This window comes from Cnephaeus nilssonii (assembly GCF_951640355.1).
Source record: "Cnephaeus nilssonii genome assembly, chromosome: 10".
Taxonomy (NCBI): domain Eukaryota; kingdom Metazoa; phylum Chordata; class Mammalia; order Chiroptera; family Vespertilionidae; genus Cnephaeus; species Cnephaeus nilssonii.
Window position 1 is genome coordinate 69,081,065 of NC_137081.1, and position 17,490 is coordinate 69,098,554.

Consider the following 17,490-nt stretch of genomic DNA (forward strand, 5'->3'; position numbering starts at 1 on the left):
TTTTTTGACTTTTTCAGGTAAGAGTTATTCTATTTCTTCAGCACTAGATGTAATTTATTTCTGCAAGTTTAATATTGTCTTTATTTTCTTGACAGATGGCTTATTCATCTTATTATTTTCATGCACTGGCAAGATTAGTCTGTTTTAAATAAAATACTTAAGAAGAAGAAACTTTAAAATCTGTATTTATGTGAGTCTCCAGAACAGGCTTCAGAATATGTGTTTAAAACAATTGATACTTACATATTTATCCAAGACACTCATATGACTTTTCCATTTGGACAATAATGAACATTGTATAAATTTTCTTAATTACATAGTTACCATAAAGGTCACAAGAATAAATATATTGGCTTTTTGGGGGAAAGCAGAAAAACAATGAGTCTTCAATGTTTTGTATTTAAAGAGGTAAATGTGACTAATATTCAGAAAATTTGATCTTTTCTTAAAAGTTTTGAAACCACAATTAGAAAATATGTATATTCTCTTATTGAGTTATGAACATGAGTAATACTGTGTGTGTGTGTGCACGTGCACACGTGTGTGTGGACTCCAGTTTTTAATTTGTGAAACTTTTCCAAACATACTGAATACAATAACATCATGACCATTTATATAGACGCCACCTAGATTCATCAAATGTTAACATTTAGGACAATGCCAGACTTAATCTGTCATTACACACATTTCTTACAAGAAACATCTGCCCTTGCTGAGGATTCACTTCCCACCCATGCTGCCTAAACTTCCTCCCAAGTCCTTTCTCTCCTTATCCACTTTTTCTTCTGGCTTGGAGACTCAGCATCTCCTCACTGCCACCACTGGAGATTTTTAGGGTTCTGGATCCTCCTAGCCAAAGCTAATTTGAGAATCTCAATTGCTTTGGTGGAGCTGATGCAGGAGTAGAGGAGGAAGAAAAGAAAACCAGATGGAAAGCAATGCTACTGGGAGGGCTTAGCTCCTAGGGTCAGCGGTGCAACAAACTCAGCATGAGCTGTTCCCCAGAAACAACATTCTAAATGATTGCATAAGGTTCAAGTGTGCTTTTGTGGCTTGTACATGGTTTCTTTCTGAAAATATGTAGAGGTTTGAGCAACCAGTTTACAATTGGATTTTGAGAACATAGTCTACTTGGAGTTATGGATGACCAGTATTATCATTATTTAGACTAGTACAAAAATTAACTGCTTTCTCAAGCAAACTTATTTTCACTTGGCATGACCATAGTTTCTTTGCAGGCACATTTTCAAACAAAGATATCATTAAAGGTTCACAAGCGTTTTTATTTTCTACATTGTATAAATATTTCAAACAATTTTTTTCCATTTCTATCTTTATCTTATAGTCTGGTACATATACCCTGATTACACACATTACTAAGGGGTTATCAAAATGGAAATCCATATCTAAATACTTTTAGGATTTCACCCAGAAGACATTTATTTTTTTATGATAATGTAATAAAAAGGCAGGTTAGAGAAAACTCATTTTCTTTGAGTTCTCTTGACTTTTGATGTTATTCTTCTAACTCATATTCATTTGTGATGCTTATTTGTAATGCTAAAAATGTTGATTTTATATAAAAGTAATCTTTAAAGTTTAGAAATTAACATGAGATATATTACCCCTAAAGTGTAAAGTAATACAAACACATTTTTAAAAAATAAATAAAAGCACATTTTTAAAAAATAAATAAATATGAGTGAAATAAAAAAAAAATTCTGTTGTGCATCTTCAGGTATATCTATTAATAAATATGAACAAACTACAGCTATGTGTGAAGAAACAGTGAAATGGCTAGATGCTGAGTCTTTTCCATCAACTGGAACTTCTTAAATGACATGCCCTTCTGGGTATAAAAGAATCAAGAGTATCTCTTGGCTCCATTCTATTTCCTGGTGTGCTGCTCCCAAGAATGCCCTGGCTGCCATTTTCACCTGGGGAGTCGCCAGGGGAAAGACCAGCTGCTCATATTTAGATTTTTGCAGCTATGGCTCCCATTTCCAGTCCTGGCTCCTTTCCCCTATTTTTTCTATACTCAGGGAGAGGATGTCAAGTATATATGCCCTGCTCCAATCTTCCATCAGGCACCACCCTTGGCTCATGCCCTATTTTGGTGCCATCTGCTTGGGGACATAGAGGATAATAATAAGAGCTTTTACTTATTGAGTGCCTGCTGTGAGCTAAGTATTTACATATCTAATTTCAAATTCTCACATGATCCTGCAAGGACAGTATTAAACCCATTTTTATAAATCTAGGCAGTGAAGCCCAGAAAAGTTATGAAATCTCTCCAAGGTTATCTGATGCAGGCTTTATAGCTGAGACTTCCTCTTTGCCATCAGTGGAAGACTTGGAAAAATATGTTAGCGTTTTCTTTGATCGACTCTCCACTTTCCATAACAGCCATCCCTGGAGAGCTGCTCTCCCACTCTCATCCCATGCTGGTGTCTTGAATTTCCCACAGTGATTTGGCCCTTACATTGAATTTTCCGGCTTCTTGTCTGTTAGACTCAACTGATATCTTAAAATATGTGATTAGTACTTAATAGTGTTGGCAGGTTAGAATCATATTTTAAAAAGGAAAGTATATTTAAGCACTTAACTTTCTGAATTCACTCATTGAGAGTGTCTATTTTTTCCCATGTTCTACAGGGAAACTGGACAATTAAATGACCACCTGTTAGCTGCTAATGATGCTCACATGCCTTTAAGAAAGTAATTCTGGCTTTATCTGTCTACAATCTTGGCAACAAAACTCGTGGGAACATCAAGGGCACAGGAAGCCAAAGGCAGCAAACTGACAATAAAGTTTGTGCTTAGACTACTAATAAGGAAGGAGATAGTGTGAATCTCTAATTCTACATAATTATTTAATCTCAAAAGGGTGACATAAAACAGAATGCATGTTTTAAAAACCTAAGTTTGGGTGTTCAAATCTAGGACTGAGATCAGAGGAGTTTCACACAGCATATTTCCTACTTGAAAAAAATATACAAAAAAACATTAATATAAAACATGCTAATCACTATTTCAAATGCATAGTCTGATTTGATACTGTGTGGGTGGGTCAATCATTATGCCTTTCAAATGAAAATGAATACATAAATACTGAATAAACTTAATTCAAAGTAATAGGTGGCTATTAACCTTATCCTACATTGCTAGAAATATGCTAGCCCTAACGAAGGCTCACAACTATAAATATTCACCAAAACAAAGAAAAGGAGCATTTTCTAAAATTAGGGCTAGCATTAAAGAGTAAATGACCCTTTTATTTTAATAGTAAAATCAAAGTCCAAAGAAAACATCTGGTTTTAATTCTTTTGCTAATATGTTTTTTGGTCCCTGTTTAAGTTTACTGATCTCTATGGATCCCATTTTAATATACTATTTCCATTAAGTCAAAGGTTGATAAACTAAGTTCATCTTTTATTTATTCTCTTCAATACAGTGTAATGGTTAAAATCATAGCCTCTAATATCAGATGGCTTAACTTTGAAAATTATCAACATAACTTGTTTTTTGTATAAGTTGTCTTAATTCTCTGTGCCTCAGTTTCCTCATCTATAAAATAGGATTAATAATAGTACCTACTTCTTTGGGTTAGTGAGTTCATTAAGTCAGTATAAGACAATACTTAGAACAATGCTTGATGAACACTAAGTGCTCAATATGTCCTAGCTATCATGATATTTGAACTGCAAAGGAAATGATGAATTGAAGGTCATTATACAATTAGGTACATTTTGAATTGAACGGAGTAAATCATATGTGTCTCTTGCCAAATAAACACATAAATGTCTCTCTCAATTAAAAATAAATTCTAAAGAGGAGTAGGTGGTATTCTGTCTGTAGGAAATCAACCCCCCCCAGTATCATCTTAAAACATTTTACGTGACTATTAATGAACAAAGAACCCATTTGTCTCAATGTTTCTCAAACACAATTTTACAAATCTTCATTTTTTCTAGAGCTCCAAGCTTTAGAAATGTGTCAAGGTTTTTGCTAAAGCAACAATTATATCTGAGACTCCAGATCTACTGATAATATCCTCACATATCCCTTATATACACTTCAAAATGGTTATATAATCCTATCTAATAAAGAGGAAATATACTAATTGACCATCACAACCTCACAAAGATGGTGCACCCACAGCCATAAGGAGGGAATATGCTAATTGACTGTCATGCCCTCAAAGATGGCAGTGCCCACAGTCACAAGATGGTGGCACCCAGTCCCCTCAGCCCCGCCCGGGCAGCAGGTGCGTGGCACAGCTGGGCCCGCCCCCATGCGGGTCTGGCTGCTTCATGCGCCTGCCTCTGGAGTCCCCCAGTCCCCTCAGCCCCCCAGCTGCCCAGGGCCGGCCCAAGGTGCAGGCAAGCCTCGGATGGTGGCTGCCCAGCCACTCAGGGCTGCCCGAGGCTCAGGTAACCAGGGCCGGTTGTGGCTTGTGCTGCCAGCAGTAGTAGCAGCAGAGGTGTGATGGGGGCATCACCTTCCCCTGATCACCAGGTCACCTCCTGCCCCTGAGGGGTCCCGGACTATGAGAGGGGGCAGGCTGGACTGAGGGACCCCCCTCCAGTGCATCCATTTTCATGCACCAGGCCTCTAGTTAACATTATATACTCACAATTTAATTTTAACTATAAAATATTACCTTACATCTGATCCCATATGAAGTAAAACGAGACAATTACCAGAAGTTAAAGGGAAATGTTCAAATAAGGTAACTCCAAACTATACCATCATATAGAAGAATATTTTTAAATTGAATTGCTAACTCTCCACAACATATTTGCAAAGCAATATGAAGTTCAGGATATTAACACTGATCATGTTAAACTCCAACTTAATGCAACTAGCTAACTAAATATGTATCTAGCAGTTGGTGAAATTATGGTTCAAGTTCTTAAAATAATGACTTAATTTTTAAAGGGTGAATATACTTGAAGGTGTCATGCTATTTCTATATTTTTATGCTCCTAATTATTTAGCTTTGGAAGATATGTTATTACATATACATAACTTTCCTCTTCATTGAATATATATATATAGTCTTCCCTAATGCACACAATTATATACATATACATATACATATCTAGATGTTGTTAGCATCCCTTCTCTATTACTGAATTCTCCCTAAATTCAAAAGGTTGGGATGTAACTACACTGCACTTTGGTCATTGGAAATGGCAGAAAAACGGTGTATCAGAAGACTGAGGTGGCCCAGTGGATGATCCACTCTAGTTTTTGAGACTTTGGGAAATTGGTTTTCTCTGATTCCAAAGGTATCTACTTCTTCTTTTAGAAGGTTGAGACTCAAATCAACTCTATGAGATAAGTGTACCTGAAACCTTTCAAAAACCCCTTTTACTAAGGAAGAAGTAGGTTGGGAAAAATTAAGAGATGTACTCGAGATCAGGTTATAAGTGGTGAGATTGATCCTTTTAATTCCAAATTCATTTCTTTTAGAATATTAGAACTACATGTGACCTTAGAGAATATCTACTTCACATCCCATATTTCTAAATCTTTCTGGTGGTTTGAAAGTTGCAGAGTTAGTTGGTTTAAGTTAGGCCAACTGTGGTGGTCGCTCATACATCTTTTACTGGGTGGAAATAAAATAGCATACCAAGATTTGAAGATGCTTGACATTTCCCACTCTTAAAATCAATCACTAATCTGAAAACAATGGCTATTTCCCAGAGATTCAGGTATTGGTGTAAGTGGAGATCGTGACCTTGGAACAATTATTTTCTGAAAAGGCATTACCAACAATGATGTGAGCAAAATGCCCAGACTGCCCTCCAGTGCATCGATCCCTGGCCAAGAAATGGCCACACATCTGTCATGAGTAGTATGAGTTTGGCTCAAATCTCATTTTAATGCATTTATATTTCACTAGAGGCCCGGTGCACGAAATTCATGCACGGGGTGTGTGTCCCTCAGCCCAGCCTGCACCCGCTCCAATCTGGGACCCTTGAGGGATGTCCCACTGCCTGTTTAGGCCTGATCCCGGTGGTATCAGGCCTAAACGGGCAGTGGGACATCCCTCTCACAATCCAGGACTGCTGGCTCCCAACCACTTGCCTGCCTGCCAGCCTGATCACCCCTAACCACTCCCCTGCCAGCCTGATCAATGCCTAACTGCTCCCCTGCCGGCCCAATTTCCCCCACTGCCCTCCCCTGCTGGCCTGGTCACTCCTAACTGTCCTCCCCTGCTGGCCCGGTAACCCCTAACTGCCCTCCCTTGCCATCCTGGTCCCCCCCAACTGCTCTCCCCTGCTGGCCCAATAACCCCTAGCTGCCCTCCCCTGCAGTCCTGGGTCCCCCCCAACTGCCCTCCCTTGCAGGCCTGGGTGCCCCCACAACTGTCCTCCCCTGCAGGCCTGGTCTCCCCCAACTGCCCTTCTCTGCTGGCTCAGTCATCCTTAACTGCCCTCCCCTGTTGCCCTGATTGCCCAAAACTGCTCTCCCCTGCAGGCCATCTTGTGGTCTTGTGGTGGCCATCTTGTGTCCACATGGGGGCAGCCATCTTTGACCACATGGGGGTGGCCATCTTTGACCACATGGGGCAGCCATCTTTGTGTGTTGGAGTGATGGTCAATTTGCATACTACTCTTTTATTAGATAGGATAGGCATTGCATTTTGACTAAGTTAACATGAGCAAGTTAGAAAAATACTTACTTAAAGATTTTCTGTGCTCTGGTTTCTGTTCTTTTATATCATTATCGTAATGACTTAGCAATTCAGTACTGGAGGATCTCTGGATTTTGAATAATTCCAGGTTTCTTGATGGAGTGCTTGGATCCTTTGGCTAGAAACACCAAACAATTAGCCAGAAAAAATTTAAAAGGAAGAAAGAATTAAAAAATAATTTGTGGATCTATTTTGATGTTAAATTTAAAAGGATGTTTAAAATAAGATAATTATTTTTGGGATGGAGCCCTCTAGAACCAAGCTTAACATTCAAATCTATAGCAGTTATACATATGGTGCTTACTAAGTCCTGTGCATTACCCCAAGTACCCCACATGCATTAACTTAATTATTCATCACAGCAATCCTATGAGGTAGGTATTCTTATTATTATTCTTACTTCCAGACAAGGAAACTGAAGCCAAAAGAGATAAGTAATTTATCCAAGGCCACACAGCTAGTAAATGATAGAACCAGGATTCAAACTCAGGCAGTGTGACTCCTGAGTCCACCCGTAATGACAAATTATGTGCGAGTGTGTGCGTGTGTGCTTGTGTGCTTGTGCATGAGTGCATATATGTGTATGTGTGTGTGTGTGTGGGGGGGGGGGCACAAGCACTCACACCTGCTTAGAAAATAACATATATTGGAGATGGGGAAAAGTCATTTTGTTAATTTATGTTTTAAAGTTTTAGTCCGAAATCAAAATCATATAATGGGAGACAGACTAACGAGCAAAAACACTACACAGAAAATGTATTTTCCTCTTGTATACCTTATTAAAAGCTCTCAAAAATATTTCTTCCTCAAGATTTTGCAAATATTAGTGTCCTAAAATTAGATGTTTAGTCTAGAATTAGTATAAAATGAGTAGTTTTAAATAATTTGACTCTTTTATTTATTAAATATATTTCTTTATTGATTTCAGAGAGGAAGGGAGAAGGAGAGGGAGATAGAAACATCAATGATGAGAGAGAATCATTGATCAGCTGCCTCCTGCACACCCCCTACTGGGGGTTGAGCCCGCAACCCAGGCATGTGCCCTTGGCGCGAATCGATCCTGGGACACTTCAGTCCGCAGGCTGACATTCTATCCACTGAGCCAAGCCAGCTAGGGCTAATTTGACTCTTTTAAAAACATACTCTGAATGTGTGATTTAGGGTAATTTAATGAAGTTCTAGATATGTAATTTTCATAAAAAGAACAATCTAGCTTAATTGGAAGAACAATGAAAATCAGTACAAAGATTATTATTTACTGGTATTAGGACAGTGATATGGGCTTAAATACATTGATATTTATTTTCAAGAATATGCGTTACAGACTGCATTAACTGAAAATGTGAAAATTCAGTAGTTATTAAGCACTTGTGTGCTTTTTACAGTCTCTAGTAGATGAATGTCCATGTTATTTTATTTAAAATATATGAATGCTCTGTATTTTTGAAAGAATGAAATTCAGTGACATTTATATCCACAAATCCTGTTTGCTGAAACGTTTTTAGTGGACTTTGTTTAAACTTAAAATAACTTAATATCTCGCAATCCATAGGATCCACTTAAATGTGTGTGTGTTATATACCTACGTGTTAAGATTTAAATGACTATGTTTTAATTAATAAAGGTAACAGCCAAAACAAATACATACCAATCTGTCAATTGCATTTTTGATAGCGTGGAACCAATCCAATATGATGAAGTCAATATCTGACTGTAGAAGGAACTCATTTCCTGATGCTGTTGTGATCTGAAAAAGAAAAAAATTGACAGGTAAGCAAATCAGATAAAATAGATCTCTTACAGTTTAAAAAATATATATCCTTTTATTAAGCAAAAAACACACACTTCAATACACTGAAATATTTTCTTGTATTCCAGTAATTGTCTTTCTGGGAACTGGGAGACTAGTATCATTTTGAACTGCTCACTATAAACTGTTTTTTCATGTCATAACAAATACATTATTGTTTTCATAATAGAATGATTAACTCAGAGTAGTTTTAAAGCTGAATTACTCCAACTCAAGGAGAAGCAAGCCAGGAAGTTCAGAATAATGCAGACAGTATCCACTTAAGTCAGAGCCTCAGAAAAATGTAGCCGGGTGTGTCAGAATTCATTCTGCACTTTTGGCTCTTTCCTGTTTGTCTTTTTAAAATCTAATAGTATCACTATATTTGATTTCCTTTTATAGAGGGCTCTAAAACAGATTATTTACCAAAGAGACTAAATGCAGACTTTTCTAAAAGGTCACTCAAATGAATAACATTTGGATATTTCTACTTTCCTATCATAAAGATCTATCAGAAATTAATAAAGGACCAATTTCCCCACCACGGGAGTGTATTAGAATAGAAGTTTATTTACATACTTGAACCTCTCATGGAGAGTATTTATCAAATGAACATTCCCATTCCAGACTCTCTGGGCTGTTAAATAGTTGGCAATATTTAGCATGTAACTATGTGTTTTTCATTTCAGCGAATCTCTTTCTCCCCAGAATTGTGAGAGAGGATGGGACCCTATAGGAACAGAGTGATGCTCTTGATTTCACACATAAAGGGCTACTTAGAGAAGAATTGGATTAGAGTGGCTGTGGGCACGCTTTCTGCATTAGGCCATCAATCTGAACTGTGCAGATTTTCCCTTTGTTTTATTGACTTTTTGTTTCAACAGGAAGATGAACATTTCCCGGCTGCTGTCACACATCAAGCGAGGCTTCAGAGGTTTAGAGGACTGACATTTCAACATCCTGAATCAGGAGCTAGTCACCTCTCCTCAGCCCGACTCGCTCTAAATAGGAGGTGAACACTGCAATGTGGCACAGGTTCAGGAAATCACAAATCATGCTTCAGGCTGTCTCCATAATTCTATCATTAAAGTGACAATTATTACCCAGAATAGCTCACTCTGAAGGTTTCAGTGATTCTTATGGCAACATTTAATAACAATGGTCCCAGAGTGTTAAAGTAATCTTTGATTACACACATCCATAAATATTCATTTGTCATTTATTTTTAGAAAAACTATATAGAGATGCAACATCACTCAGTACTGCAATGCATCCATTCTTAAGGGAGATGGATTCTAACATTTCACAACTGTAAGGAATGGGGAACTACCCAAACTATATGCAATTATGAAAAATCAAAGTTTAGAAAATAAGAGTAAATTAATTACCCACACTAGACTTTGACAGATCACCAGGGCCTATCACTCGTTTTATTTTTTAAAGTAAAATTGCATGTAAGATTTGGGATGGCTCAAAATAGCCCCCAAATGGTCTTCTTCTGGGTTTTTTTCTTGTTGTTGTTTTTTGAATAAATTTTGTTTGTGTGTTTGCTTTAACATATTTTTATTGATTTCAGAGAGGAAGGGAGAGGGAGAGAGAAATAGAAACATCAATGATGAGAATCATTGATCGGCTACCTCCTACACACCCCACAGTGGGGATCAAGCCTGTAATCTGGGCATGCACCCTGACCGGGAATAGAATCGTGACCTCCTGGTTCATAGGTTGATTCTCAACCACTCAGCCATGCTGGCCAGGCTAGTCTTGTTTTATGTGTCTAGTAAAACACAGTTAAGCTGATGTTTGCCTAATTATCTAAATACCCTTGCAATGTTCTTTACTTACATAAAATCCCAAATATTTACTTTATAAAATCTTTCCACAGAAGTAGTAATCTAAAAATATAAGGTCACTTCTAACTAACCCAAGAAAACTAGTAGTGTCCTTGGCCTCTACCTTCATCCTAATCTACATGTAAAATATTTTGATTATGAATGTGTTATATCATATCACAATTTGTTAGCATACAAAAAGAAAAATACATTAGCCCAAACATAATCTACAACATATTTCCCTGCCATTATAAATAAATCATTATTGAAATTGTAAAAAGGAATATAATTAGATTTCCTGTATCCTGAAGGTTTCAGAAAGGGCCAGTACAGTTCAGTTTCCAGGCTAGTAAGTTCAAACAGTGATAAAATACAGTATAAGTACTAAGCAGTGCATTTGCATTTATGGTGCATTCTATATAATGGAAAGGAGATACTTTAATGCTAAAACAACCACAAGCAAAAATGAATTTTAAAAGTTTCTTTGTCCAAACATTTTACTGCATTAATCATACTTAATCATTGATTTATGAATTCATTTTGGGAAGCTAGATCAGAACTATATGGATGCAATTTCTTCAAAACATACTGTCAGAGAGATACAGTTCACTTCCTTTCCACCGTCTTCCCACTGATCTTTTGAGTTACTAGACAGTCTGGAGAAGTCTGCTACTGCTCTCTACAGTTTAAAAGCATCCACTTCTTAATTACAGTCAGTAATTGACTTTGTTCTGTTCCATCCCAGTCACTCACAGGAAAGCAGTTTCAAAGTCTTTGACTGGCAAAACCCACTTAATTCAGGTTCTCCATCCACTTTTTTACATTACCTCTTTAAGTTTTCTGATAAATGATTTTCTGAATCATATTAGCACTTTGAACAATCAAATTTTCAGCACTCTTGGGGGAAAAAGGCATCAGTAAAGAATGTTAGTTTTGACAGCACCTTTTGATTGAACAACCCCTGATGACAATCAAAGTGATGTAGAACTAATAACAGACTTAAACTATTTGATATTAAGCCATACTAATGTATTCTTTTAATAACATGTTTTGCTTAAGTGACAGATCCTGGGGTGAAGTGGATAAAGACTTTACAGGAAATATAATAAGTTTAGGCAAGAGCTACTGGTTTCCATTTTGCTTGGAAGCCTTTAGACAAATATTTCTTGAAACCCTTTTTCTTCATCAAGTCCAATTTGGAAGGGATATATCTTGGCACCAAAGCAATCTTAATGAAATATGCTAGTTGTAAAAAATAGATATCTTCAAATACCTGTCTGGGGAAATTTGCCCCAAACATTTTCACACTAAAGAATGATCCATCTGAATTCTTGCTCATAACAAATGTATGCCTAGGAAATTACACAAGCATGTCCACTGGACAAATGTCTAACAAACACATTTCTTAAGCCTTTTTGGTATTAATTCAACAATAGTTTTCCCTAGTGCTAAGGACCGTGGTCTGTGTCCTGGTTTGGTTTCTCTGAAGATGGAGGAGGGATAACCCACCTCCAAACTGCACTGAGAGGAGATGAGAAAAAAATTAGTTTTTTAGCCTTTCTTAACAAATGTAATATTATTTTATTAATTGAAAATGCTTTAAAGGAGTTTTAACAGGTAACATTGATGTTTATTGAAGTGTTTCCCTTTTCCATATTGTCAATTAACTGTCACCCTTGCCAATATGGTTCTGGCAATTAGTCTTTCCTATGTTAGATTTTCTTTCCTCACCTGAGGATACCCTTTCATTTATTTTAGTGAGAGAGGAAGGGAGAGGGGGAGAGAGAGAGAAACATTGATGTGAGACATCAATCAGTTGTCTCCTGTATACTTCCAGATTGGGGATTGAATCCGCCACCTGGGTATGTGCCTTGACTGGGAATCGAACCCATGACCATTCAGTATAAGCAACCATGTTCCAACCAAGTGAGTCACCCGGCCAGGACTCCCATGTTAGATTTTAATTTAAATAAGAAAGTAATATGTAGAATGGTATTTATGCTATTAAAAATTTTAATACTGTGGTTTAGTAGAATAGAAAAAAACTTTTCTAGAACTTCACATTTTTTTCTGATTATAAGAATAATTGAATTTATTGTTTAGAATTGGAAAAAATAAAAAAATAAAAAGCAAATTAAACCTATTCATAGATTCATAGAGTAAACACTGTAGACATTTTAATTTAGTTATGACAATCTTTTATAAATAATAATCAAACAAATTCAATAATGATCAATGGACAACTTTATGCTACAGATACCAGTAAAACATATTTTGTGGTTAAATATTGTTGGCTATTTCTCATTATCATATTACTCATTATCTCTTGCATCTCTGATAGTCTATTATTACTATTACTCATTTTCATATTACTCATTATCTCTTGCATCTCTGATAGTCTCTCAACATGCATTTGAGGCCAGGTTGGTTGGCCTCAAAAGCATATTGAGAGACTATCAGAGATGCAAGAGATAATGAGTAATATGTGTTCCCCTCTTTCATAGTAGCATTCTTCCTATTGTAGAATCAATCCTACAAATAATTATTTGTTTAGGAGACTGTGAGGATGTGTTTCTGACCAAACATTGTCCTAACTATCAAGGAGAACTAATTAAACATCCACTAAATGTAAGGCATATTGCTAGAAGCTAGGCATACACAGCCCCCACCCTCAAGAGCTCACAATCTGTTTGGATAAATGGGACATATGTATAAATAACAAAAGATAAACAACAACAGAAAATGGCCTATACAAAAGTCCCAATGCAAGTGGCACAGGCAAGACTCATGTCAACATTTCAGAGGATGGAATAATTACTGAAGACACATTTACATCATGGAATTATGCATAAACTGTTGGTCATGATATGTTATTTGTTAAAGGTTGATTGTATCAGAACTTTAGTATATTAAGAATATGAATACTGCCACTTGGTATGCAAAGTGATATCAGCTTTAATGATCTCAAAGCACATAATAAACATCCTTCAAAAGCAGCTTCCTTCCACTATCATAAAGTAATTTTGCAAATGAAGAAAATGAAACAAATGAGAATGCCATTCTATCAAATTGGCATCATTTTAAATGATAGAATTAAGAGATTACAAAGATCTTGATTTCTAGTTCACTAGTCCTCATCAAACAGTCATATACACTCAAGGACTCTCTGCATATGGAGAAAGGACCATGAGGATTTCAGCCTAGTTGTGAAATTTGGAAAATAAACCTTAGAAAAAAGTTGCTTGTTTCTTTATTGTTATACTAAATATAGCACACTTTTAAAAGATCACCCAACAGCCTTACTCAGATTTACTTTTTCCCTTTTATTCCTCTCAAGAATTACCACTATGCTGCAATGAAAAAATTGTATCTAAAACTGAATTGGAGCATTCCCAAAACTCCTTAAGATCTTATTAGAAAGAACTAAAACAATCCCACATTTGAACTAAATAACTTTCAAATTTTGCTTAGGGTCAATCTTTGACTATAAACCAAAGGAGAGTTTATTCCACCTTAATGAAGCTAAAACTATGTATAGGAAATGTGTAATAAAATATGCCAGATATTGAAAGAACCCTAAAATATGTTAAATGATGTAGCTACAGTGATTCTACAAATAAGTGGATTACTAATTTAAAAGGAATAGAATTTAATTACTATTATTTTTGGAGACACTTTGGACTTCATAATGAAATCATTGTATTTGAATTAGCGAATATAAAAAGTAATGTCAAAATATACTAAGTAAATTTAAAGTGACTATAAATTATTTTTGTTATTAATTTTGGCCATATCTTTATTAAATCTAACAGCAAGAAATAGAGATATATATTTTGGCTACAAAATAGTGAGATATAAAGATACATAACATTGAAGCAATAATTTTTTAAAAACCTTCACATTCACATATTTTTTTCATCTTGTATCACACTCCACATTTGATATAACTGATCAAATGAAGGTTGTCATGGTTATACTATAATACTTAAATTATTTGGTCTCAAAGGTGTTTATGATCACCAAAGAAATGACATTATCAAGCAGCATGTCTGTCTCAAATTACAGTCAGGTCTGAGTAACTCCTAACATTTTTATTAACATGTCGAGCAAAGTTAACATAAAACTAAGGGTAAAATATCAGTTAGAAGCAAAAGGTCTTCAATTTGTCTTTCCAAAAATGTTACTTGTTAAAACATTTTGTGAGAAAGTATCTGCCTTGTGTTCCCAATGTTGCTAGATGTTAAGTAAATATATGCTGATTATAAAAAAATAAGTTGCTTTGGCAACTCTCTTATTAAAATGCATTTGCAACCCCCATCTGTCATGAAAGTTTTGAAAAGTTTGTTTACTTTGGCTAGCAGCCTTATCCAGGGTTACCCTAGCAAACAATGATAGCAGTCTTCAGAAGTTGTGTGAGGAACAAGCCACCAGGGATCCATTTTTGTTTTAATTGGCACACACAAACACTTTTCTGGCCTGTCAAGAAGAACAAGCTAATATGCATGGAGGGTCTTATATTCTCAGCTTTGGGGAGCAGTAAAGCTCCCTTTATTTAAGTAATTTAAATGATAGACTGCAAAAACTTTGCAAGTCAGAAAAATGTTTTATACTTTCTCAGGGAATATTTGTTTTAAGCAATGGAAAATGTTCTACATATCTAAAGATGCTGAACCTTATGTTATAATTACACTGTTTCTTCTGACTCTGTGAAATGTTCTTAAATCCACATGCCACTAAATAAGCCTGAGCAAAAATGGATGCTGCGTTTCCACAATCCCCCTGGTGTTAACAAATGTGCGTTCATTAGTTTCCAGATGTTTATTGGATATGTTTTCAATATGTTTGGAGTTGATTGATTTGCATGTACATGTATCAAAACCCTCAGTGGTGTCATCATATCAAAATAACCTGCCCATGTAAGCAATTTCTTATTTAATGGAAAGTAAACAAATGTTGGACTACACACACGACAGATCTCAAGCGCATTCTGAAACCTAAGGTTTAAGGCCAACCTTTTAAGAAACTGCTTTTTAATTGAAATTGAGCTGTACCTTTGACACCCAAGAAATTTGGTTCATGAATTCTTACAACACAGATTTGTTCTGCATAATAAAACCGGCCCTGTAGTGAACATTCGCACCCCATGTCAACTGTCCACTCTACCTTTCTGTTTTATTAACAAAATACCCAACCCCAAATTCATTTCAAACAAAAACTCGGGTTTATTCTTTCATCTGTGGTAAAATATTTAAGCCCTGGGAAACAGTCTTCTCAATATTCATGAAAGAATACTATCCAAGTAATTAGAAGATAGTTTAGCAGTTCCCACAGTTTTGCAGTCAGCTACACCAAAACTTTTGCCTGTGGTGCTCATATGAAAAACGACTGAAAAAGTGACTAATCGAAGCAGTTGGTGTATAAAGATACCAGCTTAGAGTTTTATTGCTGTTAATGTTAATGTTTAAACTTGGGGGGAGAAGTTGCCTCTAGATAAACTAATCATACTGAGACTTGTGTTCACTGGTATCTAGCACTCAATCAGTAACTGCCAAACACAGAACAGCTTCTAGCCTGAGCTATGTGCACTGTGCAGTATTACTCAGCTAGTCACATGGCATTTGGGAAACTGCTGCCCTCGCTACTTTTAAAGAAGAATTATTTTTATTACTTCTGTCATTTATTTAATGGACAACTTAAAATTTTTAACAAATACAAAAGTATAACATACACACACAATTTCTTTCCCCAAGGTATACTGGATTGTTGTATATCCTCCTATATTTTTTCACTAATTGATACTCATTATTTATGTGTTTACACTTTAATGGTAATATGTGTACTGTTATAAAAGTGCTTTTATTCATTTAACTACCTATGTACTGTCGTCATTTCCCACATGGATTTAAAAATAATATATTTTAGTCCCCTCACCTTCTTATCTATGGTTTCCCTTCTCTGAAATTTGGCTCTGAACATCCCATTCCTCTGCTTGATATCATCCTGAGATTCCCCACAGCTATTATGCTGCAATGCAAACTGTCTAACTTCAGCTTGCCTGACCCGTGTGCTCTGCCACCTACCTGCTGGGCAGCACCCGCTCCACATTTCCCTCTGCATCTCTGCAGTGCAGCCATCTACTACTTACTTCTTCCTTAGAGCAGGTTGTTTCCCTTGTTCAGAACCCCCTGACTTGCTCTAGCTTACTAGTATTGTTAAAATCCATGTAAATGTGACCTTTACAGAAAAGGGTTCTTTGAAATAGATGTTCTCTTAAGTGCTCCCATGGTAGCCTTCATCATAGGACACAGGGTCTATATTGCAGTGCCCTGTGGATTTCTCTGTTCCCCCCTTTACACTATAATCACTCTAAAGCCAAGGGCAATTTTGTTTACCCACTGAGTGGCTGCACAACCCACACCTAAGGGGCACTAGTAATTAATAAATAAGCCTTATCTATTTTATACATTCCAGTGAATGCATTATATCCTATTGTTTGATATGCCACAGTATACTTAACTCATCCTCCGTTGTAATAAAAATTTGCAATACTATTGTGTTCTTTCAAGCAATGTAAGTAGTATATAACTACTGGTAACACTTCTATCAGAGTAAAGAAGGCAATCCCTTTTGAAGATGAAGAACTGCAGTCTGAGACTATATTTTCCCATAAATCAATACGTTCTAGATTCAAACAATAGAGTGGGTCTGTATTTCAATGCATAAAGCTGGGATAGAAGGCTCTTGATTGTATTCCAAAGCCACCATGTATTTTGTAGGGGTAATCGATGGTAGATCATCCAAGAATCTGACCTTACATATGGAGCTTTCTAAGTGAGAGTTGATAATATGGAAAATTGGAGACAAATGTAAGATTATCATGAGTTAACCCTTAGGTTAATGGATAAAGACTTCAGATAACCTCAGTAAGGTGTTAATTGCTGGTCCATCAATGTTGTAGCCATTAATTTCATGAGAGCACCATTAACATTCATAAATAAGCAAGCTGTGGAGGACAGGTGGCACTAGTCATATTTCCAATATTTTTATTTAGAACAAATTTAAGAGACTTAAGTAGAAACAGGTATTGTTGCCACTAGTTAATTACTCACAAACGTCTCCTATTAATAAGTGCTGGGATTGCACAACAAGAATAAAAGATGTTG

General features: G+C 36.2%; 1 protein-coding gene across 1 annotated transcript in view; it reads right to left on the reverse strand.

Annotated features, from left to right (window-relative positions):
* Nucleotides 1-17,490, reverse strand: part of ARHGAP15 (Rho GTPase activating protein 15) — a 665,200-nt gene that overhangs the window by 329,335 nt on the left and 318,375 nt on the right. Inside the window, exons 7-8 of the mRNA XM_079782709.1 lie at nucleotides 8,355-8,453; nucleotides 6,695-6,824 (exon numbers count right to left, since the gene is read on the reverse strand). Coding sequence (XP_079638835.1) covers nucleotides 6,695-6,824; nucleotides 8,355-8,453 — 229 coding nt within the window. The remainder of the gene's footprint in view (nucleotides 1-6,694; nucleotides 6,825-8,354; nucleotides 8,454-17,490) is intronic.